This window comes from Mirounga leonina, unplaced genomic scaffold (genome assembly GCF_011800145.1).
Source record: "Mirounga leonina isolate KUSES-001 unplaced genomic scaffold, KU_Mleo_1.0 Mir_127, whole genome shotgun sequence".
NCBI classification, from domain to species: Eukaryota; Metazoa; Chordata; class Mammalia; order Carnivora; family Phocidae; genus Mirounga; species Mirounga leonina.
The window spans coordinates 60,552,140-60,579,920 of record NW_023270316.1 but is presented as its reverse complement, the minus strand read 5'-3'; the positions used below and the strand labels follow the sequence as shown (position 1 = coordinate 60,579,920).

The 27,781-nt window shown below is 42.1% G+C and overlaps 1 protein-coding gene across 2 annotated transcripts in view; it reads right to left on the bottom strand.

The window, feature by feature from the left end:
- Positions 1 to 211: 211 nt before the first annotated feature.
- FAM124A (family with sequence similarity 124 member A) overlaps positions 212 to 27,781 on the bottom strand; it is a 116,545-nt gene continuing 88,975 nt past the window's right edge. For both annotated transcript variants that reach the window (XM_035003457.1, XM_035003458.1), the window contains one exon: positions 212 to 3,563. In XM_035003457.1, the coding sequence (XP_034859348.1) occupies positions 2,769 to 3,563 (795 nt within the window). In that variant the 3' untranslated portion in view covers positions 212 to 2,768. The remainder of the gene's footprint in view (positions 3,564 to 27,781) is intronic.

Below are 27,781 nucleotides of genomic sequence, written 5' to 3'. Positions count from 1 at the left end.
CAAGCGTGGGATGGGTTGGTGTAATAGACTAGGACACTTAGTAGCACCCCCACCCCCATCCTGGGCAATGCTGGGGGGAGGTCTGAGGTCAAGCAAATAAGAGACTGGGTTCCATTAAGTGACGACAAAAAAAAAAAAATAGGGCTAAAATCTAGATTTCCTATACCTCAGAACCTAATCCAGGAGAGAAATAATTTGAGATAGCCTCATGTTTTTTTTAATTGAACAAATTTATTGAGCATTTACAGTATGCCAGCCTCTATTTTAACAGCAGTAATCCAAGAGTCCGGATCCCCCAGGGGGTGTCAGGAGCCTTCCTGGATGAGGAAAATGCTAGTGCGTGGCTGGAGCTGGGAGCTAGGCTTTTGTCAGTATGTGTCTGTGGCATTCTTCTGCACAGACGGCGGCCACTGCCGACCACAGCCTGGGAGGGAAGTGGGGTGGGGGGAAATGCCTGAATGTGGTCTGTGGTGAGTTTCCCTCCATTCTCCCCTCGTGTTATGGGGGCATCTTGCATTTCCTGCCTTTGAATGGTGTCGCTGACATCCTTTGGGGTCCCTCAGTTTGGTAGACTGGACTGTGCTGGGGGGGGTTACTAAGAAGGGGTGGGACCGGAGAACATCAGCGTTGGGCTCCAAAGCAATCCTAGGGGTGCATGCAAGTATATTAAACTAAACTAAGGGCATGGATGGGGTGAAGCCAGGAGGAGCCATCACCCGACAGGTGGTCCACTTGTTTATGCCTCACTGACCTTTGCTACTCATGAGCTTGCGTCAACACCTCTGAGTTATTTTACTCCTTCCTAACATTAACCTGTTGTTTTTCATCCTCCGCGGCCATGAGTCACATTTCTGGATAGGAGGTGGACGGCTAGTGGCTTTCTAGGAACCATCTCTGCAGAAAGAGGTCCCTCAGGGCTCAGAGGGCTGCAGATTTTCTTTATTGCTGACTGTGCCCAAGGTCTTAAATCAACCTCCATCTAGCACAAGGGTTAGGCCTGTTCTTGTAAATAAAGTTTTATTGGAACTCGGCCTCTCCCGTTCCCATACACATCTTCCCTGGCTGTTTCCACGCTCTGATGAGAGTGGAGTAGTCCCAACGGAAACCAGATGGCTGGCAAAACCTACCGTATTTATTATCTAGCCTTTTTTAGAAAATGTTTTCTCCCTCCTGGCCTAGAACTATAAGAGACCATGTCTTTATCAACATGGAGAATATTATCATTTGGATGTTCGGGACAGGATCTAAGGTTCTCATTACAGGGATGGCAAACGCTCCACGGCTGCTTGGGAAAGGACCCTGAGGCTGTGTCCAGACTGGTGTCGGCGCTTTCAGAGACGGGAAAGCTGGGCCAGGAGTCCTGGAGGCAAGGAGCACCAGACTAGGAAATGAGCAAGGCCAGTAAGTCCATGCTCCTCTTTCCCAAAGGTAGGTGGGTAGCCAGGCACGGCTCGGCATCGCCCCCCACGCCAGCGCTTGGCACTGCTGAGGTTGGAATTGTAAACATACCCTCACTGAGTGGGGGAGAGGTGCTGTTTAAATCTCATTCATGCTTCCAAAGAAGCAGACACCGGGCAGAAAAGGTTAAGGTTGGGCTAGAGCTCCAGCTTTAATTAAGGCTTCTAGGCACTCGTGGAAGCCTGGCGATGAAACAGTGTTTGTCCAGGACAGTTTCATATAAAGCTTCCCATTTGGAGAAGATGGGGGCATTTATTACTCTGTGCCATCGAAGTGCCACTTACAAAGCTTACAAATTATTTAAAAATGGGAATATCAGGGTGACAATGCATGTTTACTGGAGAAAGTAGTATAAAGTGTGGCTCCTGTCATTTATATAGATACATATATACATAGCCCTTAGACGGTGGTTTTTATAAAATGGAAGAACCTTAAGACTAGCTACCTCTATGACCAATATCCTATTATTCTGTAACTCCAATGAGCGGTTCTTCAGTGATCCAAATAAATCCCGGGAGTGGAGTGGTCTTCTGTAGACTCCACTTGTTACAGTGAGGTGTTGTTGAAAAGTGGATGCAAATCTGGTTTTTGGAACTCAGATCATATTTTGATTCCACCAAGAGTCTGTTATTCAAGATAAGTCCTTATAAAGTATCTTAGCTACGTTTGCATAAATCCAGATTTTCAGATGTGCATGGCATCACAGCGAGGCATTACTGTAGTCTGATATATGTTTACTGTTTTATCAAGTGGACTTTTTTTCACTCTAAGCACTACCTGGAAATTTTTGGGCCACTGTTGCCTGGTAATGCAAATATGTATGCAGAATCCAGTAAGCCATGTACATTACATTATTGTGCACTAATCTCTCCTACAGGTCACTTAGTATCTTTCCCACATTCAACATTTTGGCTTTAATTGTTTTTCCTTCACAGCACGAAAAATTGCCAAATCAGCTCTGGCTGACTAGGTTTTCTTTTCATTTCAAATAATTATATGAGGCATTTAAATCGTATTAAGTGCACTAAACCATATCTCAAAAGGAATTGGGTATTCAAAAAAAATTTTACAACTTAAGCTGGAGAATTTATTTGCATAAAAATGCAAGTATTTTTCCAGCAAGTCTCTAAAATATGCCACCTCTCAGGTAAGAACGGGTGGTGTGGCAAATGTGCTAACAAACCCATGAGACAGACAGATTCCCGACAGACCTGGGGGAGCGGGCTGAGAGCACGCACGGGTGGTGTTCAGACCCCAGAGGGGCAGTAGGACCTGAGCCTGTGTGTCTGGAATGCCAGAGTAGAGGGTATTCAGATGTAGAATTCCTCCATGTCATTGTCCACAGGACCGGCCAGCACTGGGGGTGGCGGGGCGTCTCTGCCCGCGGTCTGCTCAGCGCTGGGAGCATCCCAGGGAGGCTCTGGGGAGGACCCTGTGAGTGAGGAGGTGCCAGCAGCAGCTGTGGCTGAGGAGCTGGAAGGCCCTTTGGTGAAGAAAGGGAGGGAAGCCCAGGCGGTCTCTGTGGTCACCCCACTCCCAGTGGGCAGCAGTCCTTCTCTGAAACCCTTGGGCTTTGCCCAGTGGCTGCTGCATCTTTCAGGGGGGAGGGTTGCCTCCACGCTGCTGCAGAACCTACTGGGCGCCGAATAGGCAGAGACCACAGAGAGGTCCGAGGAGGACAGCCGGAGGCCCGTGTCCACGTCGGTCTCCTGGGTCCCCTCCAAGTCATCGATGGAGAGGAGGTGGCTGTGCCTCCCCTCCGAAGCCCTGTGCCCTGGGGCATCTGTGCTTGAAAACCACTGTGGTAGAGCTGAGGATCCCGGGGAGGGGTCTCCTGTGGGCAAACAAAACAAGGACTTGCTTCTCTGGAAGGACCAGGGGAGGCTGGGAGGGCTGCTGGCTCGTCTGGCAGATTCCTGCTGGTGCCCAGTCGGCTGGCCTGTCTGGCCGGGCCCTGGATGTGTGCTGTCCAGTAGGGGCTGCTGGCTGCCTCCAAGCATCCAGCTCGGTGCGGTGGTGCTCGGGGAAGGCATGGAAGGAGGTTTGTGCTCTGACGAGTGGTGGCTTCTGCCGGCCTTCGGGAACCTCTTGTGCACTCTTTGCGCCTGTAGGGAGGAGGGCACATCGCATTAGTGTAGGGCTGGGGTCATCTGGGGAGGAGGATGTTAAGTACATCCAGAAACACAGTCACCAATAACTCGAAACTTCCAGCAGGGTTGTGGCCATAAAACATTACCAGACATCTCATTCTCCAAACTCGAAAGCAAAGACAGAGGTAGCAGAGCTTGGGGGAGTGTGGATCAGACTTCTCAGCCTGAGGAGACCTCTCTGAACCTAGAAGGAGATGCAGCCCCTGGTCGCCATAGGGACTACTACTATTTCTAGGACACAGGGAGGGGTGCTTGCTCCATGGATTCGCCACAAGAATGAGGGCCTGGCTGAGCATGACAAGGGAGATAAAGATTACCAGTAAACACAAAAAGAACACTTGAACGGTGTGTTTCTTTCCAACCAAAGCACCACTGTTTGAATGTAACTGATGGGAAGATGGCGGTGGGGTATCAGTCTCAGATCTAATCAAAATGGGACTTGATTCCAGTATTTGTGTGATTGCCAGGATATATCCTAGGGGTGCGGTGGCCCATGGCTCAGGGCGGTAAATCTTTGATGAGTGAGGGGCTATCAGGAAATGAGCATTTACTTACTTGCTATCTGGAACCAGACTCCTCCATACATGCTGCCCTGCAGGGACTGGACAGGAAGGGGGGCTGCTGCCTACTGCCGGACCCCACGGATGCCCCATAGGGCTCAGATAAGCAGTCTTTCCCTCTAACGCCTCACCCTGTTCTGCTATTTCCCCGCCCCCCGCCCCTGTGGTGCATCAGGAGCCTGCTTCTGTTATATGGAACTGGGGACCCCTATACAATGCACTGTCCCACCTGGGGCTGCTCTGAGTCTCCCTCTGGTCTAGCTCAGTGCCCAGGCCTTGAAGCCAACCTTACTATGCAAAGTTTCCATTAAATAATGGATTTGGGGACCGTGGATCTGGCTCTATTTAGTATAGGATCATCCAATTTATGAATCCTTGAAATAAGGGTTCTGAGTGTGGTTTACTATCAGGGATCTTTCCTGGCACCCAACAGGCCCTTCCCTATAAAACAGATACCCTTGCTTCCCTATAAACGGGACCCCGGTTTTCCCACAGCCACTTGGGAGACCTAGATGAATGTAAGATACATTTATTGTGTATCTATTACAGGTGAAGGAGGGGAAACTACAATGAGACTCAGTCTTGGACCACATGAAGCTTACATTTCATTGAAAGGATAGGGGATAGAAAGAAATTGCTCAGACAAGAGCCTGATGACAGGCACAGCAACAGGGCTGTGAAGGAGAGACCACGCATGCCTGCCCAGTGGGAGCAGAGGCGTCTCCAGTGGAGGTGGCCCTACAGGCGAGCCTTTGAGATGGGCAGCTGTCCTCCCGCTGGATGACATGGGTGGAGAGGAGGCTGTGCTGGAGAGAGGCCAACCCAAACAGAGGCTGACTGCTGGCAGGTAGGCAAAGAACATGCGGGAGGTGGGGGTGGGGGTAGTGAGCAGTTGGCTTGATTAGAGTCGAGGTGCATGCATGAAGAAAAGCACTGATGAAGTTGCCATTGGGAATGGAGTCTAGTGCTGTTCTGGCCAAGGAGACCCTGACTAGGTAAGAAATCTGCACACTCACCCTTATGTTGGAGTCTTAATTCTGTTTTTTATGTATGACCATTCCTTTCATTGATTTCTAGGGTTTTTGCCTAATTGCAGATCTCTCCTAATCTTATGAACAGTCTGACTGATTCATCCTTTCAACCAACACTAACTGAGGGTCTTTTTGGCAGAACTTCTCCATGGGTGTGTTTAAATTTTGAATGGGTTATTAAAGATAGTGATCTCTTTTACCAGCAGCCTCTTGCACCACAAAAATACTCTATCATTTTCTAAGTGCTCTTTGATGTGAAGAAGGTCTGGAAGGCCAGGCACAGATAATTTTGAATAAGACATAATCTTAGCCCCTAACAATGAACAATACAGTGTTCAAGTGTAATAAAGTGAGCCGTGATGAGAAAGTGAGTGGCAATATATGGGCCATGTTAGGGCACAAAGGAGGGAGAGGTTGATTTTGCAGAGAGGTGAGGCAGCATGGGGAGAGGGTAGAAAAAGCCTGCCTTGGGCAGTCATACTTGGACAAAATCTTGGAGGTGCAAGAGGTGTTTGCCAACTGGAGGGCAACAGGTTGGCATGGCAGCACACTTAGGCACATAAGCAGCCTGATCAGAGGCTGGAGGCATGAACCAAAGCAGGAGGTGAGCCCTGAGAGATGAGAGGAGTCTCGTCAGGGCAGGGCCCAAATGACGTGTCCATATAAGGGGACATCTTTGGAGCCTTATTCGAGGAGCATGCTCTTGGTGAGCATTTTTGCATTCTGAATCTGCCTGAAAAAGGAAGCCTCTGTGAGTAATGCTTCATGAGAAGCAAAAGGCCAAGGATGCCATGAAAGAAACCGCTAGGGGTCATCTAAATCTTCCCACTCTCAGGGGTAGAGTGGTGTTAAATTTGACTTAAAACCAGGAACGACTGGCAGAGGATGAACACTTGGTGGTTTCACAGAGATGTTCATCACTGTGCTTGTTTAACGGAAACCTACCTGTGCTCTCTTATTTTGACTCCATCATGAAGGCAGGAGTTCAGATAAACCCTAAATTATGCTGCTTTGAATAGAGGGGGCACCCGGGGTTGGTCACCAGAGGGGGGCCAGGTGCACCATGGAAGTGCCAGGTGGGCAGGTGGGGATCCAGCTGGACCAGCGCTGGCTGGTGGTAATGGCAGGGTCTGGGGGCAGGGAGTTGCAGGAGGGTGGCCACGAGCCTCCACCACCCCCCGCCCCAGCTCCCACGTTGAGTGCATGGGGGATGTGTTTGCAGCAGATCTGGTAGTATTCTCCAGCTCTGCACAGAGAAGTCAGCTTCAAAAAGCAGGGTCTGGTCTGTCTTAAAGACAACTCGTGTAGACAATGGATGGAGCTTCTTTCTGTACCCTTCTGCTGGCGGTGGCTCTGTTTCAGGCCTCTCTTGTCTGCTTGTCTAACTTGACCAGCAACATTGCAGGCTGAGAATGAATCATTGTAGATGTTTCAGGAAACTCTTACCCAGGTGACCTTTTACCAGAGTAAAACATCACCCTATGGGCCCTCCTTCCATGGAAGCCTTTCTCCTTCTGTGACAGCAGGCCATGTACCTTGGGGTCACCTTCCTTTCTCTTTGTAGCAGTGCAGGCTTGCTGACTCACTGGAAGCCAGTGGTTCCCCCCTTTGCTATTTATGGAACAGAACAGCATTAGATAAATGAATCTGCTTAAGGCAACTAGCCAGGAAGATCTGATTATGGCTCTGAAATCACCAAAACAGTGAAATGTGGTGATGATTCCCAGAAGCTTCTCCTGCAACTTTGAGCATAGGCAGTTTGCAGTTAGGGAAGTAAAGTCTGAGCTGGAGCATCTTGTTCAATGATCTTGGTGTCAGTAGGCTCATTTGCTGGCACATGGGTAGAATCCCCAGTGAAGGAGACTCTGCCCTGACCCAGTAACCCTTGGGCAATGTCATACTGGAATTCTCTCTCATCCTCACAGCCCCCCTTTCTGAGAAGGGTCATTTCCTGTTGTGTCCTTGGCACAAACACCACCAGTGTGGCACTGTGTAATGAGACAGCAATAGAACTTTTAATCCAGGGACTAATAAAAAAATTAGGGGCAACTCAAGGAAATTGGGCAATGGGCTCACATGAGAAATCAGATTTTTGTTCTAAAGAAAAACACATCTTCTCATTTCACTGTCCTCTGGGAAGGTTTCATATAGCCTATGTTGTCTTTGAAATTATTTTTAAAATTTAAAATTGTTTAAAAACTATTACTTTTAAATTTTATTTTATTATGTTAGTCACCATATATCATTAGTTTTTGATGTAGTGATCCATGATTCATTGTTTTCATATAACATCCAGTGCTCCATGCAGTACGTGCCCTCCTTAATACCCACCACCGAGCTAACACATCCCCCCACCCCCCTCCCCTCTAAGACCTTCACTTTGTTTCTCAGAGTCCATAGTCTCTCATGGTTCATCTCTCCCTTTGATTTCCCCCCCCCTTCATTTTTCCCTTTCTTCTCCTGATGTCCTCCATGCTATTCCTTATGTTCCACAAATAAGTGAAACCATATGATAATTGTCTTTCTCTGCTTGACTTATTTCACTTAGCATTATCTCCTCCAGTCCCATCCATGTTGATGTAGAAGTTGGGTATTCATCCTTTCTGATGGCTGAGTAATATTCCATTGTATATATGGACCACATCTTCTTTATCCATTCATCTGTTAAAGGGCATCTCGGCTCTTTCCACAGTTTGGCTATTGTGGACATTGCTGCTATGAATGTCGGGGTGCATAAAGCCCTTCTTTTCACTACATCTGTGCCTTTGGGGTAAATACCCAGGAGTGAGATTGCTGGGTCATAGGGTAGCTCTATTTTTAATTTTTTGAAGCACCCCCAGACTGGTTTCCAAAGTGGCTGTACCAACTTGCATTCCCACCAACAGTGTAAGAGGGTTCCCCTTTCTCCACAACTCTCCAACATTTGTTGTTTCTTGCCTTGTCAATTTTTGCCATTCTAACTGATATAAGGTGATATCTCAATGTGGTTTTGATTTGGATTTCCCTGATGACTAATGATGATGAACATTTTTTCACGTGTCTGTTAGCCATTTGTATGTCTGCTTTGGAGAAGTGTCTGTTCATGTCTTCTGCCCATTTTTTGACTTGATTATTTGTTTTTTGGGTGTTGAGTTTGAGAAGTTCTTTATAGATTTTGGATACCATCCCTTTTTCTGTAGTGTCATTTGCAAATATCTTCTCCCATGCTGTGGGTTGCCTCTTTGTTTTGTTGACTGTTTCCTTTGCTGTGCAGAAGCTTTTTATCTTGATGAAGTCCCAAAAGTTCATTTTTGCTTTTGTTTCACTAGCCTTTGGAGATGTATCTTGAAAGAAGTTGCTGTGGCCGATGTCAAAGAGGTTACTGCCTATGTTCTCCTCTAGGATTTTGATGGATTCCTGTCTCACATTGAGGTCTTTCATCCATTTTGAGTTTATCTTTGTGTATGGTGTTAGAGAATGGTCAAGTTTCATTCTTCTGCATGTGGCTGTCCAATTTTCCCAGCACCATTTATTGAAGAGACCGTCTTTTTTCCATTGCATATTTTTTCCTGCTTTGTCAAAGATTATTTGACCATAGAGTTGAGGGTCCATATCTGGGCTCTCTATTCTGTTCCATTGATCTATATGTCTGTTTTTGTGCCAGTACCATGCTGTCTTGGTGATCACAGCTTTGTAATATAGCTTGAAATTGGGCAACGTGATGCCCCCAGCTTTTTCTTTTTCAACATTTCCTTGGCGATTTGTGGTCTTTTTTGATTCCATACAAATTTTAGGATTGTTTGTTCCAGCACTTTGAAAAATATCATTGGAATTTTGATCGGGATGGCATTGAAGGTATAGATTGCTCTGGGTAGCATAGACATTTTAACAATGTTTATTCTTCCGATCCGTGAGCATGGAATGTTTTTCCATCTTTTTGTGTCTTCAATTTCTTTCATAAGTGTTCTGGAGTTCGTAGAGTATAGATCCTTTACCTCTTTGGTTAGGTTTATTCCGAGGTATCTTAGATGGTTTTTGGTGCTATTGTAAATGGAATCATTTCTCTAATTTCTCTTTCTACAGTTGCATTGTTAGTGTATAAGAAAGCAACTGATTTCTGTGCATTGATTTTGTATCCTGCCACATTACTGAATTGCTGGATGAGTTCTAGTAATTTGGGGGTGGAGTCTTTTGGGTTTTCCACTTAAAGTATCATGTCCTCTGCAAAACGAGAGAGTTTGACTTCTTCTTTGCCAATGTGAATATGTTTTATTTCTTTTTGTTGTCTGATTGCTGTTGCTAGGACTTCTAGTACTACATTGAACAGTAGTGGCGAGAGTGGACATCCTTGACGTGTTCCTAATCTTAAGGGAAAGGCTCTCAGCTTTTCCCCATTGAGGATGATATTCGCTGTGGGTTTTTCATAGATGGATTTTATGAACTTGAGGAATATTCCCTCTATCCCTATACTCTGAAGAGTTTTAATCAGGAAAGGATGCTGTATTTTGTCAAATGATTTTTCTGTATCAATTGAGAGGACCATATGGTTCTTCTCTCTCCTCTTATTAACGTGTTCTATTACAGTGATTGATTTGCGAATGTTGAACCTCCCTTGCAGCCCAGGCATAAATCCCACTTGGTTGTGGTAGATGATCCTTTTAATGTCTTGTTGGATCCTATTAGCTAGGATTTTGTTGAGGATTTTGGAAGCCATAATCATCAGGGATAGTGGTCTGAAAATCTCCTTTTTGATGGGGTCTTTGCCTGGTTTGGGAATTAAGGTAATGCTGGCCTCATAGAATGAGTCTGGAAGCTTTCCTTTTTCTATTTTTTAAAACAGCTTCAGGAGAATAGGTATTATTTCTTCTTTGAATGTTTGGTAGAATTCCCCAGGGAATCCATCAGGTCCTGGACTCTTGTTTTTTGGGAGGTTTTTGATCACTGCTTCAATCTCGTTACTGGTTATTGGCCTGTTCAGGTTGTCAATTTCTTCCTGTTTCAGTCTTGGGAGTTTATAGGTTTCCAGAAAGGCATCCATTTCATCCAGGTTGCTCAGCTTACTGGTATATAGTTGTTGATAATAATTTCTAATAATTGTTTCTATTTCCTTGGTGTTAGTCATGATCTCTCCCCTTTCATTCATAATTTTATTAATTTGGGTCCTTTTTCTTTTGGATAAGTCTGGCAAGTGGTTTATTGATCTTATTCTTTCAAAGAACCAGTTTCTAGTTTCATTGATCTGATCTACTGTGTTTCTGGTTTCTAATTCATTGATCTCTGCTCTAATCTTAATTATTTCTCTTCTAATGCGTGGCTTAGGCATCATTTGTTGCCTTTTCTCTAGTTCCTTAAAGTGTAGAGTTAGTTGGTGAATTCGGGATTTTTCTTTTCTTTTTTTTTTTTTTTTGAGTGAGGCTTAGATGGCTATGATGGTCCCTTAGGACCGCCTTTGCAGTATCCCATAGGTTTTGGACTGATGTGTTTTTGTTCTCATTGGTTTCCATGAATTGTTTAAGTTCTTCTTTGATTTCCTGGTTGACCCAAACATTCTTGAGCAGAGTGGTCTTTAGCTTCCAAGTGTTTGAATTTCTGCCAAATTTTTTCTTGTGATTGAGTTCCAGTTTTAAAGCATTATGGTCTGAGAATATGCAGGGCATAATCTCAATCTTTTGGTATCGGTTGAGACCTGATTTGTGACCCAGTATGTGGTCTATTCTGGAGAAAGTTCCATGTGCTCTTGAGAAGAATGAGTATTCTGTTGTTTTAGGGTAGAATGTTCTGTATATATCTATGAGGTCCATATGGTCCAGTGTGTCATTCAAAGCTCTTGTTTCTTTGTTGATTTTCTACTTAGATGATCTGTCCATTGCTGAGGGTGGAGTATTGAGGTCTCCTACAATTAACGTATTGTTATCAATATGACTATATTTTGGTTAACAGTTGGCTTATGTAGATGGCTGCTCCCATGTTGGGGGCATAGATATTTACAATTGTCTCTAACTACAGTCTTTAGTTTAAAATCTAATTTGTCTGATATAAGAATTGCTACCCCAGCTTTCTTTTGAGGTCTGTTGGCATGGAATATGGATCTCCATCCCTTCACTTTCAGTCTGGATGTGTCTTTAGGTTCAAAATGAGTCTCTTGTTGATGGCATATGGATGGGTTCTGTCTTTTTTATCTAATCTGCAACCCTGTGCCATTTTATGGGAGCATTTAGGCCGTTCACGTTGAGAGTGATTATTGAAAGATATGAATTAATTGTCATCATGTTGCCTGTGAAGACATTGTTTTTATAGATTGTCCTGTAAATTTCTTTTCTATATCACTCTTGGGATCTTTCTCCTTTTATAGAACCCCCCCCCCCCTTAATATTTCTTGCAGGGCTGGCTTAGTGGTCACATATTCTTTCAGTTTCTGTGGGTCTTGGAAGCTCTGCATCTATCCAGCCATTCTAAATGACAGCCTTGCTGGATAAAGTATTCTTGGCTGCATGTTCTTCTCATTTAGTACCCTGAATATGTCTTGCCAGGCCTTTCTGGCTTGCCAGGTCTCTCTGGATAGGTCTGATGTTATTCTGATGTTCCTCCCTCTGTATGTAAGGAATCTCTTCCCCCCTAACTGCCCTTAAGATGGTTTCCTTGGTTCTAAGATTTGCGAGTTTTACTATTACATGCCGGGTGTTGGCCTGTTTTCCTTGATCTTGGGAGGGGTCCTCTCTGCCTCTAGGACATGCAAGTTTGTTTCAATCCCCAGATTAGGGAAGTTCTCAGCTACGATTTGCTCAAATACATTTTCTAGTCCTCTCTCTCTCTCCATCCCCTTAGGGATTCCAATAATTCTGACATTGGAATGTTCCATGGTGTCACTTATTTCTCTGATTCTATTTTCATGGCTTCTGAGTTGTTTTTCTCTGGCCTCCTCTTTTCCCTTTTTATCTACTAATTGGTTTTGTAGGGTCACTAATTCGTTCTTCTTCCTCGCTTACCCTAGCTGTTAGATTATCTAGATTAGATTGGATCTCATTGATAGCATTTTTAAGGTCTGCCAATTCAGCTTTCGTTTCTGCCCTTAGAGACTCTATGTTGCCATTAATCGATTTCTCCATTCTAGCTATTGTCTTCACAACTGCTAGCCTGAATTCCATCTCTGACATCTTGGTTATATCTGAAGCCATTTGTAAATCTGTGGCATAAGTCATAGTCTCTGAGTCTTTCCTATTTTGGAGGTTCCTCCTCCTAGTCATTCTGTTGAGGGGTGGTTGAGGGAATGTATAGAGTCCAAATTATTGGCCACAACCCAAGCTAGATGCACCTGTTTTCCAGGGACCTTAGGGCTGCTGGCCTCTTGTTTTCCCAGCCTGTCTTCTGGGGGAGGGGCCTGCCACACTGTTACTCAGGCAACACTGTTTGGGCAGAGTTGCCCTGCCCCCTGTGGTGGGGGATGGGCTCAGTGAAAACTGGTTTTGGGGGGCTTTTGTTCTCTGGCGGGTTTCTGCGTCTCTTCCGAGAGTCAGAGCAGAAGAGACAATTTCCAACCCTCTGCCTCAGAGCAGAGAGATCGCAGTCTGTTCTTCAGTGAGCTCTCCAGACCACACATCTCTGTTTCTGTCCATGCTGCTATAAACTGCAGCATCCTGGGTTATTCGCCCCTCCTCAGCGCTCCCAGTCCTTGCCGCCAGGTTGGGGCACGTCTCTGGCCTTTGTGCTTCTAAAACCACCAGCCCCTCCAGTTTGTAGGCATGGCCCCACTACCCCGGTTTCCATTTGGGGGCTGCCCTAAAGCCCTTTGCCTGTCGCTACCAGTCTTCCGAGTCTGTGTCCTGTCCCCAGTGCGGGAGGCTATTGCTCACCAGCGATGTAGGATCCCCATGGCCAGGCTCCCTCCCACTTCCATTTATCCTCAGGTATCTGCCCACGGAATTACGGCTCCCTGCTTCATACCTCAAAACCAACCAAACGCCTGTCATAGTCTGTTTGTAGAGATCCAGATCTATCTTCTTACATCTCAGGCTGATTTTTATGGGTGTTCAGAGTAGTCTGGTAGATATCCAGCTCAATTCTGGGGACCGGTTGGAATAGGTCCCCTACTCCTCCACCATCTTTTCCCCCCAGGAGACCAAAAATTATTTTTAAAGATTTTATTAGCATGGCGGGGGGGTGGGGGCAGGAAAAGGGAGAAGCAGGCTCCCTGCTGAGCAGGGGGCCCAACTCAGGGCTCAATCCCAGGATGCTGAGATCATGACCTGAGCCAAAGGCAGACAGTTAACTGACTGAGCTACCCAGGCACTCCTAAAAATTATTTTAAATAAAAATGTTAAAATAATTCTTATTGAAATATAGTTGATATATAAAAAAGTAGAATAATAATGTACTAATATTATATATTGTGAAATGATCACCATAATAAACCTAGTTAATCAACAGTGCTCAACGTGGGAGCTGGGCGGGGGGTGGTGGAGGCTCGTGGCCACCCTCCTGCAACTCCCTGCCCCCAGACCCTGTCATTACCATCAGCCAGCACTGGTCCAGCTGGAACCCCACCTGCCCACCTGGCACTTCCATGGTGCACCTGGCTCCCCCTCTGGTGACCAACCCCGGGTGCCCCCTCTATTCAAAGCAGCATAATTTAGGGTTTATCTGAACTCCTGCCTTCATGATGGAGTCAAAATAAGAGCACAGGTAGGTTTCCGTTAAACAAGCACAGTGGTGAAAATCTCTGTGAAACCACCAAGTGTTCATCCTCTGCCAGTCATTCCTGGTTTTAAGCTAAAAATTTTTTTTTTTTCTTGTAATGCGAACTCTTAATCTGCTCTCTTAGCAGCTTTCAATATACAACCTGGTATTGCTAACCAGTCATTAAGCTGTGTCACAGCCCCAGGGCTTATTTATTTTATAATTGAAAGTACACCTTTTGAACAGCTTCACTCCCCATCCCTCAACTCTGGCAACCACCAATCTGTTCTTTGTGAGTTTATTTTAATTCCACATCTAAGTAAGATCATATGGTACCTTTCTCTGACTTGTTTTGCTTAGCATACTGCCTTTGAAGTCTATCTATGTTGTTGCAAATGGTGGGATTTCCTTTTTTATGGCTGAAAAAAAATTTTTTCTTTATACATTCATCCACTGATGGGCACACAGGTGGCTTCCATATCTTGGCTATTGTAAATAATGCTGCAATATACATGGGGGGTGCACATATCTTTTTGGGTTAGTGTTTTCATTTTCTTTGGATGAATACTCAGAAGTAGACTTGCTGGATCGTATGGGAATTCTATTTTTAGTTTTTGAGGAACCTTCATTGTGTTCTCCACAGTGGCTATAGCAATTTCCATACCCGCTACCAGCCTTTACTCCACATCCTTGACAGCATGGTATTTCTTGTCTGTTTGATACTAGCTGCTCTGAAGGGTGTGAGGTGGTATAACATCTGTAGTTTAGATTTGCATTTCCCTGATGATTAGTGATGTTGGGCACCCTTTTATGTACCTGCTGGACATGTGAAGGTCTTCTACAGAAAAATCTCTCCAGATTTCCTGCCCATTTTTTAATCACGTTTTTTGTTATTGAGTTATGTGAATTCTTTATATATTTGGATATTAACCCCTTACCAGATAAATATTTGCAAATATTTTCTCCCACTCAGGTTGCCTTTTCATTTTGTTGGTTTCTTTTGCTGTGCAGAAGCCTTCTAGTTTGATGCAGACCCACTATTTATTTTTGCTTTTGTTGCTTTTCCTTTTGCTGTCAAATTGAAAAAATCATCACCAAGGCCGATGTCACGCAGCTTACCTGTTTTCTTCTAGGGATTTCAACATTTCAGTTCTTATGTTCAAGTGTTTAATCCACTTTAAGTTCGTTTTTGTGTATGGTATAAAACAGTGGTCCAGTTTTATTCTTTTGTATGTGGCTATCCAGTTTTCCCAATACCATTTACTGAAGAAACTGTCCTTCCCACATTGTATATTCTTGGCTCCACTGTTGTAAATTAACCAACCATATATGTGTGAGTTTATTTATGGACTCTCTATTCTGTTCATGGGTCTGTGTATCTGTTTTTATGCCAACATCATTTTTATGGCTAGAGCTTTGTAATGTAGTTTGAAATCAAGAAGTGTGATGCCTCCAGCTTTGTTGTTCTTAATTAAGATTGCTTTGGCTATTCAGAATCTTCTGTGGTTGGATACCAATTTTAGGATTATTTGTTCTAGGTCTATAAAAAATACCATTGAGATGATAAGGATTCCATTGAATATGTAGATTGTTTTAGACTGTATGGACATTTTTATAATATTGATCCTTCCAATCCATCAGCATGGAATACCTTTCCATTATTTGTAACTTCTTGAGTTTCCTTCATCAGTGTTTTACAGTTTTCAATGTACAGGCCTTTCACCTTGGTTAAATTCATTCTTAGGTATTTTATTCTTTTGAGAAAATTATAAATGGGATTGTTTTCTTAATTTCTCTTATGGTTGTTAGTGTATAGAAATGCAACTAATTTTTATATATTGATATTACATCCTGCAACATTACTGAATTCATTTATTAGTTTTGACAGTTTTTTGTTTTAGTATAGGCTTAAGGATTTTCTCTATATAGTATCATGTCATCTGCCAATAGTGACAGTTTTACTTCTTCCTTTCCAATTTGGGTACCTTTTATTTCTCTTTCTTGTCTAATTGCTTTAAGACTTGCAATATTATGTTGAATAAAAGTGGCAAGGGTGGGAATCTTTGTCTTGTTTCTGGTCTTAGAGTAAAAGTTTTCTGCTTTTTCACAATTGGGTATGATGTTAGCTGTGGACCTGTTATATATGCCTTTATTATGTTGAGGTATGTTCCTTCTATACCCAAACTATCCAGAGTTTCAATTGTAAATGTTGAATTTTGTCAAATGATTTTTCTGCATCTATTTAGATGATCATACAATTTTTATCCTTCCTTTGATAATGTGTGTAACACTAATATACGGATGTTGAATCATCCTTGCATCCTGGAATAAATCCCACTTGATCATGGTATCATCCTTTTGAAATTCTCGGGACTTCTTGGATCTGCATGTCTGTTTCCTTCCCCAGGTTAGGAGTGTTTTCATCCATTATTTTGTCAAATAAGTTTTCTACTCCTTTCTCTCTCTCTCCTCCTTCTGGGGACCCTTATAATATGAATGTTAGTCTGCTTGGTGTTGTCCCATAGGTTCCTGAAGCTATATTCACTCTTGTTCTTTTTTCTTTTTGCTGGTCTAATTGGAGGAGTTCTGATGCCTTGTCTTGGAGTTTACTGATCCTTTCTTTTGCTTCATCCAGTCTGTTGTTGAACCCCTCCAGTGCATTTTTTCAGCTCAATTACTGTTTCTTCAGCTCTATGTGGTACTTATATTTTTTTTGTTGAAGTTCACTTTGTTCATCCATTTTCTCCTGAGTTTAGTGAGCATCTTTATCAGGTAAATCACTTACCTCTGTTTCATTAAGGTCTTTTTCCGAGATTTTATCTTGTTCTTTCAGTTTCTGCATTTTCTTTCATTCTCTGTGTTGGTTGCTATGCACAAGAGAAAACAGCCAAATCTCCCAGCCTGAAGGAGTAGGATCATGTGGGAGATGAAACTATTATTCAATCTTGCTCTAGCTCTTCATTGTATCTCAGAACTTTGTGTTTGTCCAAACAGTCTATTTTATTCCAAGTGGCTCCAGACCTGTGAGTGTCCCAAAGGGAGGATCTCAGTCAGCACCTAGATTCAGGCTGATTGAAAGCAAGAACCTCAGGCAGCAGAGTTTAAAATATGCAAATACCCCTCTTTCAGGGGAAGACTGGGAGACAGGTGTTGTCTGCTCCCTCTGCACTGAGCCCTGGGATGACAGCCAATTAAAACCCTTTCTTTGTTTGCTACCATCCCATTGAATTTGTGAACACAGGCCCTACTGGACACCTGGGCCACACTATCAAGGAATGTTTTGTCCGGTGGCAGTCAAAAAAGGTGGGACACCAAAACATATAAGCAGCTCCTGTCTTGCAATCTGGGGCTAGGAAAAGGAAAAGCGTGAAGATAGCATAAGGATGGTGCCCACCAGCCTTCCCAGTCTCTGGAGAGGATTATAGTCAGCCCTGACACAAGTGTTCAACTAAAAGCATGCCCCATAGGCCACAGCTATAAAGATACGTTAATAAGCGCTTTTATAGAGAGAGTGGGTATTTCAGTCTGCTGCCTCTTTGCTGGGCCCTGTGGTATAGCTGGTTAAGAATTCTTTTTCAGGGGCGCCTGGGTGGCTCAGTTGTTGGGTGTCTGCCTTCGGCTCAGGTCATGATCCCAGGGTCCTGGGATCGAGCCCCACATCGGGCTCTGTGCTCGGCGGGGGGCCTGCTTCTCCCTCTCCCACTCCCCCTGCCTGTGTTCCCTCTCTCGCTGTGTCTCTCTCAGTCAAATAAATAAATAAAAAAGAATTCTTTTTCAATTTGTGATAGTCCTGTGGAGCCTGCAAAACTTAAGGCCTGCTGGCCACCAGAGCCAAGCAGCCTCCCCTGGATGGCAGCTGCAAAAATAAGGCACAAGACAGATGCACAAACCTTTCTTGTAGATACTGGTGACCTGGAATGAGGCAGAGGGAAGAGCACAAAAATCGCACCCCCCTGCATCTGTTCTGTAAAGTATTTCAGTAGGTTCCTGGATGTGTGTGAAATTAGATGCCTGCCCCTCAGGTGAAGTTTTAAGATAGGCAAACAGCCCCCACCCCCGAAAAACTCGGTGCTTTTTAGTTCGCTGTCTCTATGCTGGGCCCTGAGGGTGGATAATTCTGGATAGCCCTTTAAGAACTATTTCTCAGGTCTTGATAGCCTTGTGGGGCTCTTGGACATGAGCCCCATGGGTTTTCAAAGCTAGATGTCTTGGGGACTTCTCTCTCAGGTACAGGCCTTAAACAGTTGCAGGACTACAAGAGGAGTTCAAACCCTTTACTCCCCAGGGAGAGATCCAAGTTGTGAGATCCCTCTTGATGGTGGGTTACTTTGCCAGGGCTGAGATTCATCGTGAGAATGTGTCTCAGCCTCTCCTACCGATTTTTTTAATTGAAGTAGAGTTGACACACAGTGTTACATTAGTTACAGGTGTACAACATAGTGATTCAACAGGTCTAAATGTTACGCTATGCTCACCACAAATGGAGCTACCATCTGTCACCATACAACACTATTACAACCACACTGACTTTATTCCCTATGCTGTACCTTTCATACACATGACTTACTCATTCCATAACAGGAAGCCTGTATCTCCCACTCCCTTTCCCTCTGGCAACCATCAATTTGTTCTATTAATGTGTCTGTTTCTGGTTTTTCTTCCTTTTATTTCACTTAGCATAACACCCCCTAGATCTATCTATGTTGTTGCAAATGAAAATATCTTATCCTTTCTTATGGCTAATATTCCATTGTATATATGTATGTATGTGTGTACACACACCTTTATCCATCCATCTCTCAATGGACACTTGGGTGGCTTCCATATCTTGGCTAATGCTACACTAAACATAGGGGTATTTTTGAATTTGTGTTTTTGTTTTCCTTGGCTAAATACCTAGTAGTGGAATTACTGGATCATATGGTATTTTTTTTTAAATTTTGAGGCACTCCCATACTGTTTTCCACAGTGTCTGTACCAATTTACATTCCCAACAACAGTACAGAAAGGGTTCATTTATTTTTTTGATACTAGCCATTTTGATAGGTGTTAATATCTCCTTGTAGTTTTGATTTACATTTTCCTGATGATGAGTGATGTTGAACATCTTTTCATGTGTCTATTGGCCATCTTTATGTTTTCTTTGGAGAAATGTCTATTCAGATCCTCTGCCCATTTTAAAATTAGAGTATTTGTAAGTTCTTTATGTATTTTGGATATTAATTCCTTATCAGATATATCGTTTGCAAATATCTTCTCTCCTTCAGTACGTTGCCTTTTCGTTTTGTTGATAGTTTCATTTGCTGTGCAAAAGTCTTTATTTTTTGGTGTAGTCCCAATAGTTTATTTTTGCTTTTGTTGCCCTTGCCTTAGGAGACATATCTAGAAAAATGTTGCTAAGGCCCATGTTCAAGAGATTACTATGTTTTCTTCCAGAAGTTTTATGGTTTCAGGTCTCACACAGGCTCCTTTTTAAAAAAAAAATATTTTTTGGAGTTGGGAGGAGAGAGAGAACACGAATGAGCTGGGGCAGAGGGAGAGGGAGAGAATCTCAAGCAGACTCCCTGCTGAGCATGGAGCTCAATATGTGGCTAATCTCATTACCCTGAGATCATGACCTGAGCCAAAATCAAGAGTCAGATGCTCAACCAAATGAACCACCCAGATGCCTCCTTACATTTAGCTTCATAATCCATTTTGAGTTTATTTTTGTGTATGGTCTAAAAAAGTGGTCCAGTTTCATTCTTTTACATGTAGCTGTCCAGTCTCCCTAGCACCATTTGTTGAAGAGACTGTCTTTCCCCTGTTGTATATTCTTGCCTTTCTTGTTGAGATTAATTGACCATATATGCATGGGCTTATTTCTGGGCTCTCTATTCTGTTCCACTGATCTATTTTTTGTTGCCAGTACCATCCTGTTTTGATCACTATAGCTTTGTAGTATATCTTGAAATCAAGGATTGTGAAAGTTTCAGCTTTGTTCTTTATCAAGATTGCTTTGGCTATTGAGGGTCTTTTGTGATTGCATACAAATTTTAGGATCATTTCTTCTGGTTCTGTGAAAAATGCTATTGGTATTGATTGCACTGAATCTGTAGATATGTAGACATTTTAACAACATTGTTCCAATCCAGCAGCATGGAATGTCTTTCCATTTGTTCATGTCATCTTCAACTTCTTTCAGTGTGTTATAGTTTTTAAAATATAGGACTTTCACCTCCTTGGGTAAGTTTATTCCTAGGTATTCTTTTTTTGGTGAAGTTATAAATAAAATTTTTTTTTATTATTATGTTCAGTTAGCCACTGTATAGTACATCATTAGTTTTTGATGTAGTGTTCAAGGATTCATTAGTTATGTATAACACCCAGTGCTCATCACAACATGTGCCCTCCTCAATACCCATCACCCTGTTACCCCCTCCCCCCACCCCTTTCCTCTCTGAAACCGTTTTTTTCCCGTGGTCCATAGTCTCTCATGGTTCATCTCCCTCTCTGATTTCTCCCCCTTCAGATTTCCCTCCCTTCCCCTATGGTTCTCTGTGCTATTGCCTATGTTCCACATAGGAGTGAAACCATATGATAATTGTCTTTCTCTGCTTGACTTACTTCACTTAGCATAATCCTCTCCAGTTCCATCCACGGCTATGCAAATAGTGGATATTCATCCTTTCTGATGGCTGAATAATATTCCCTTTATATATGTACCACATCTTCTTTATCCATTCATCTGTTAAAGGGCATCTCGGCTCCTTCCACAGTTTGGCTATTGTGGACATTGCTGCTATGAACATTGGAGTGCATGTGCCCCTTATTTTCACTACATCTGTATACCAAGTAGTGCAATTGCTGGGTCATAGGGTAGTTCTATTTTTAACATCTTGAGGAACCTCCATACTGTTTTCCAGAGTGGCTGTACCAGCCTGCATTCCCACCAACAGTGTAAGAGGGTTCCCCTTTCTCCACATCCTCGCCAACATCTGTTGTTTCCTGTTTTGTTAATTTTTGCCATTCTAACTGGTGTAAGGTGGTATCTCATTGTGGTTTTGATTTGTATTTCCCTGATGGCTAGTGATGTTGAACACTTTTTTCATGTGTCTGTTAGCCATTTGTATGTCTTCCTTGGAGAAGTGTCTGTTCATGTCTTCTGCCCATTTTTCGACTGGGTTATTTGGAGAACATAGGCAGTAACCTCTTTGACATCGGCCACAGTAACTTCTTTCAAGACATGTCTCCAGAGGCAAGTGAAACAAAAGCAAAGATGAACTTTCGGGACTTCATCAAGATAAAAAGCTTCTGCACAGCAAAGGAAACAGTCAACAAAACTAAGAGGCAGCCCACTGAATGGGAGAAGATATTTGCAAATGACATTACAAACTCAACACTAAAATTTTCCTAATTTCTCTTTCTGCTACTTTGTTATTAGTGTATAGAAACACAACCAGTTTCTGTGTATTTTATATTTCACAACTTCACTGAATTTATTTATTCTAATAGTTTTTTTTGGTGGAGTCTTTAGGGTTTTCTATGTATAGTATCGTGTCATCTGCAAATAGTGACAGTTCAACTTCTTCCTTACTAGTTTGGATGCCCTTTATTTCTTATTGCTGTGGCTAGGACTTCTAGTACTATGATGAGTAAGTGGCAAAAGTGGACATCCTCGTCTCCCCCACCACCAATCTCAGAGGAGAAGCTCTCAGGTTTTCACCATTGAGTATGATGTTAGCTGTGGGTTTGTCATATGTGGCCAGTATTATACTGAGGTATGTTCACTCTAAACCCACTTTGTTGAATTTTTATCATGAATGAATGTTGACTTTTGCCAAAGGCCTTTTCTGCATCTATTGAGATGATCATATGATTTTTATCCTTAGTTTTGTTAATGTGGTGTACCACATTGTTTGATATGTGAATATCAAACCACCCATGCATCCTGGAATGAGTCCTACTTGATTGAGGTGAATGATCCCTTCTAATGTACTACTGAATGCAGTGTGCTGGTATTTTGTTGAGGATTTTTACATCTGTGCTTATCAGAGATATTGGCCTGTAGTTTTTTTGTTTTGTTTTGTTTTGCAGTGTCTTTGGTTTTGGTACTGGCCTTGTAGAACATATTTGGAAATTTTCTTTCCTCTTCAATTTTTTGGAATAGCTTGAGAATAGGTATTAATGCTTCTTTAAGTGTTTGCTAGATTCACCTGTGAATCCATCTGGTACTAGACTTTTGTTTGTTCGGAGTTTTTTCATCAACACTTTTGTTACTATTAATTGGTTTATTCAGATTTCCTGATTTTCCTAATTCAGTTTTGGAAGATAGTAGGTTTCCAGAAATTTATCCATTTCTCCTGGGTTGTCCAATTTGTTGGCATATAATTTTTTTTGTGGTAGCCTCATAATAACCTTTTGTATTTCTGTGGTGTTGATTTTTACTTCTCTTTTGTTTCTGATTTTATTTGGGACCCCTCACTTTTTTTGAGTCAGGGTAAAGGCTTATCAATTTTATTCATATTTTATTTCTGCTCTGCTCTTTATTATTTCCTTCTGCATTTGTTTCCATGAATTAGGTAGGACAGCTACTTCAATTGAAGGAATGGTCTTGTATACAATCCCCTGTGTAGACTGTGTGGGCCTGGTAACTTTTGCTGGCTGGAGGTGTGGGCTGGGTTCCCAGGGTAGTCTGTGATGGTGCTGCCCTGGTGGAATGGTTGAAGGTGAAGTGGGTGCAAACCTGGGTGTCCTGAGGCTCTCCACATGGAGGGCCCTTGCTCTGGATTTGAGGCATGGTACAGGCTGGGGGATCCTGGGGTGCTCTGGCAGTGTGGCTAGGACTGAGGCAATCATGAGATGTTCCAGAGCACTCTGTGCTGGGGGTACCTTAGCAAGTCATCTGAAGTGGTATGAGTCTGGGGTATTCCAGGTTGCTTGTGTCACCTTCATGCAATGACTGGGGATGTAGTGAGGGCTGAACTGGGGTGTCCTGGTGTGAGCAGTCCTGTGATGACACCACCTTGGGACAGCTGGGTGCAGTGTGGGATAGGGGCCTGGAGGTCACTGAGGAGGTAGGCTGGCTAGGGCACCTGAACCCTGTTTCCATCCACATGGTCAAGCTTGGGGGTGGGGAACTGAAAACATGGTGCTTGCCTCTCCTTGGACCCAGGGAGAGTTCCAGTAGCTCCCCTGCCTTCTGGCTGGGTTCTAGGGCTAGTCCCTTTATATTCTAGTTGCTCTGTTAATCTGTAGTATTTTTTCTTCCTGTGCCCTAGAACAGGAGAATCTGCTCATAGCCTCTTTATGAACTCAAGTGGGAGAGGTAGTACAGTGTCAAGGGTGGGGACTCCCTTCATGCCTCCATCTCTCTTGATGTTCTCTGTCTTTTGTACAGAAGCTGTTCATTCAGTCCTCAGTTGTTCAGAAGGAACTGCTCTATAAATAGGTGCAGATTTGGTGTGCCCATGGAGGATGGTGATTTCAGGGTCTTCCTACATTGCCATCTTGGATCAGACCCCCCTCTCCCACTTTGATGTGGATATTTTTCTCATTTGCCTGATTTGTGGGACTAGCTTAACTAGAGTTTGGGTTTCCTTCAGAAGAAATTGTTTTTTTTGTATGTAGCTGTCGATTCAGTGTGTCCATGGAAGGAAGTGAATTTTAATCCATGTCACCATCTCAAACTGAAACTCTGGTCATTAGAAATGAGGATGATTTAGAGGGAAAAAATGCAAGTTTTGTTGTAAAGGTAAATAAAACCTGTGCACATTTGGTGAAATCAAGGACATTTCTAGATAATGGTTTAAGCAAATCTTTGCTAGATGTGGTATGAACCTGGGGTATTCCAGGTTTGCAAAGATTTGCTTAACCATTCATTTGTTCATTTCTTACAGAATGACACACATGATAATGCAGAATATAAGAAAAGTACTTATTCTCCAGAATTGGCAAAATGGCAGCAAAGTGATAACCATCCATCTGACCTCCTGCTAACAGTTACATAGCCTCCCTAACTTCACTCTAACACACTGATCTGAGTGATCTTGATAAGTACAAATCTGACCATGTCCCTGGGCAGAACAGACTCAGCAGCAAGCTCTACAACACTCTACTCATTCAGCCTTGTATCTTTCTGGAATTGTAATCTATGTGGTGCAGCTGTTTGGAACTAACATTGTTCCCCAACACAACAGGTTGGCTTACATCTCCGTGACTTCATGTTCTTCTAAATGCTTGTCAAGGTGATGCCACCTCCCCTCTTTTGTGAACAATGTGCACTCAAGAGTGGAATTGCTGGGGCACAAGGTTTTTTAAACTTTAGAAGGTTCTGGAAGTCAAATGTCCAAATTGTATCAATGTATAATTCTACCAGGAATTTGTGTTTTTGTTGCTTCACATCCTCACCAACATTTGGTGTTACTGTTCTTTAAAATCATCCTGGTATGAATTGGCATTTCCCAGATGACTGATGATATCAAGTATCTTCTTATATTTTTAATGGCCATTTGTGAAGTGCCTGTTCTTTTTATATATATATATATATATATATATACTGGATTCAATTCTCTTCAGATGTATACATTAAGGCTGGTACTTTGCTGTGTTTTAAGAAATTGTTGCCTAAATCACAGGGTGGGGGACCAAACAGAAAAAAAGCTTGGAACCCTGAGGACTGTGGGCTGCCCTATATGAGAGAGAACTAAGCATGTATCTAATAAAGCCACTATTTGTCTTTTCATGAACCTGACCTTACAGATCACCAAAACAGATATTTTGTAGAAATGTACATTAAATAGAAGAATTGGGTTAACTATAAAATCTTTACTTGCTGCTGTAAGGCTTTTAGCACCCTGGTTGAATGATTCTAATACCTGCACAAATATCTGTAAACCACAAATGGCTTTTATAGGAGAAAAATCACAAGGACTCTGGTATTATGAGAAAGTGGCAGCAACATCTATGTTAAAAAGAAAATTTCCAAGTTAAGAAATGCCTTAGGGACCAACTTTAATATCAGTAGCAGCTCTTGGGAAAGTGTGACAAGTATCACAGAAGCTACATAGAAAGGGACTATGAACACCTGGAACTGTTAGTTCTGATTGATGTATATTTAAGAAGAACAGACAAAATCAAGGTCATAGATCTGAGGATGGAGAGCTAAGGCTGATAACTTTAATGACAGAATCTGTAAATCTAAAGGACCATATCATGCCCAAATGTAAATTTTTCTCTGATTATTTTTCAGTATGACTTATGTATTACTGTACCCTTGGCTATAAAAGGACTGTTACAACTTAAGTATCTTCACAAGAAAAATATTCTGTCATAGTTCAATGAACAGACCTTAGAAGTAGCTGGCTAAAATGATTAGTAACAACTTAAGCAAAAATCCCATTTTTGAAATTAAAGAGTGAACTTGAACTACGGAGCATGATAAAAAATCTTTCTGGGACTTCCAAAATAAGGATAAGGGCTGAAACTCCATATGGTCATCCAAGCATAGGACGCTCAAAGATCAATCTTCACCAAGACACATTATAATCAACCTCTGAAAAATCAAAGACAAACTTGAAACCAGCAAGAGGAAAAAGAATCATTACAAAGAAATCCCAGTAAGGCTTTTAGCAGAAACCTTACAGGTGAGGAGAGAGGGGGGGTGATATATACAAAGTGCTCAAAGGAAAAAAACTCATCAAAGAATACCCAGCAAAGCTGTCATTCAGAAATGAAGGAGAGATAAAGACATTCTCAAACAAAACTTGAGGGAATTTATCACCCCCAGACCTGCCCCACAAGTAATACTAAATGAGTCTTCAAACTGGAACAAAAGGATGCTAGTTAGTAACATGAAAATATATTAAAGTTTACTGGTAAAGGTGAATATATATAAAAATTCAAAATACTCTAATACAATGGTGGTTTGAAAATCCCTTTGAAATTTAGCATATAGGTTAGAGACAGAAGTGTTAAAAATAACCATAGCTACATTATTGTGTTAATGGACACAATATAAAAAGATAAATTGGAACATCAACATAAACGGGGGGGGGGGCAAGTAAATGGGTAGAACTTTCTCATGCAATTGAAGTTATCAGCTTAAAATAGATGGTTATAACATATTAATGTTTATGGTAACTGTAGAGCAAAAGCCTATAATAGATACACACAAATGATAGCAAGAACTAAGACACATCAATAATTATTTTAAATGGACAAAATTCTCCAATTAAGTGACAGACTGGCTGAATGGGGAAAAAAAAGACCCATCTGTGTGCTGTCTACATAGGACTCACTTAAGCAGTAAGGACACTTACAGGCTGAATGTAAAGGGATGGAAAAAGATATTTCAAGCAAATGGAAACCAAAAGAGAGCAGAAGCAGTTATATGAGATAAACATTGTCAAAAATTGTAACAAGACACAATGTCATTATATAATGATAAAGGGGTCAATTCATTAGGAAGATATAACAATTCTAAATGTATATGCACCCAGTATGGGAGCACCTAAAGAACCAAATGTTAACAGATCTGAAGGGAGAAATATACAGCAATGCAATAATAGTAGAGGACTTCATTATGCCACTTTCAACAATGGACAGATCACCCAGACAAAAAATAAGTGGATTATAATAGACATATACAGAACATTCCACCCAACAGCAGTGGAATACACATTCTTAAGGATAGGTCACAAAAAATGTCTTAGCAAATTTAAGGGTGAATGATACCAAGTATCTTTTCTGACCATAAAACTAGAAAACAGTAATAGGAGGGAAGATGGAAAATTCACAATTGTGGAGATTAACATACTCCTGAAAAACCAATTGTTTAAAGAAGATAACTGAAAATGGAACTACAACATATCAAAACTTACAGGATGCAGCAAAAGCAATACTAAAAGTTCAGAGCAATAAATGCCTACATCAAGAAACAAAGACCTCAACCAATCTCCCTTTAACCTCAAGAACTGGAAAAACAAGATAACAAAGTTAGCAGAAGGAAAGATCAATGAAACCAAGAGTAGTTTTGGTAAGATAAAACTGACAAACCTTTGGCTAGACTCACCCCAGAAAAGACTCAAAATCAGAAATGAAAGATGTTAAAATGGATACCGCAGAAATATAGAGTAACGTAAGAGACGACTATGAACGATTATATGCCAACAAACTTGGACAACCTAGAAAAAAATGGATACATTCCTAAAAATATCCAATCTACCAAGATTGAATCACAAATAAAAAAAAAATCTGAAAAGACTGATTACTGGCAAGGAGATTGGAGATTTTTGATTACTGATTAAAGTCCAGGACCAGATGGCTTCACTAGTAAACTCTACAGAACATTTAAGGAAGATTTAATATCAAGCTATCTTAAAGTCTTTCAGAAAAGAGGAGAGGCGGGAACACTTTCAAACTCATTTTATGAGGCCAGCGTTATCCTGATACCAAACCAGGTAAGGGCACTAGAAGAATCCCTAATGAACATGGATGGAATATTGCTCAAAACTGAATTCAGCAATACATTGAAAGATTCATACACCACGATCAAATGGGATTTATTACAGAATTGCAAGGATGGGTCAACATTCACCAATGACACACCACATTAACAAAATAAGAATAAAATTATATAATCATCTTATTAGATGCAAAAACCATTTAACAAAATACGATATCTATTTGTGATAATAACTCTCAGTAAGGGTGGGTATAGAGGGAACGTACCTTGAAATAATAAAGGCCATATATAAAAAGACCACAGCTAACATTATACTCCATGGTTAAAGACTGGGGACAAGACAAAAATCTACTCTCCCCACTTCTGTTCAACATAGTATTGAAAGTCCTAGCCAGAGCAATTAGGCAAGAAAAAGAAAGAAAGGGCATCCAAATCAGAAAGAAAGAAGCCAAACTGTCACACTATGCAGATATAATGAAAACCCTA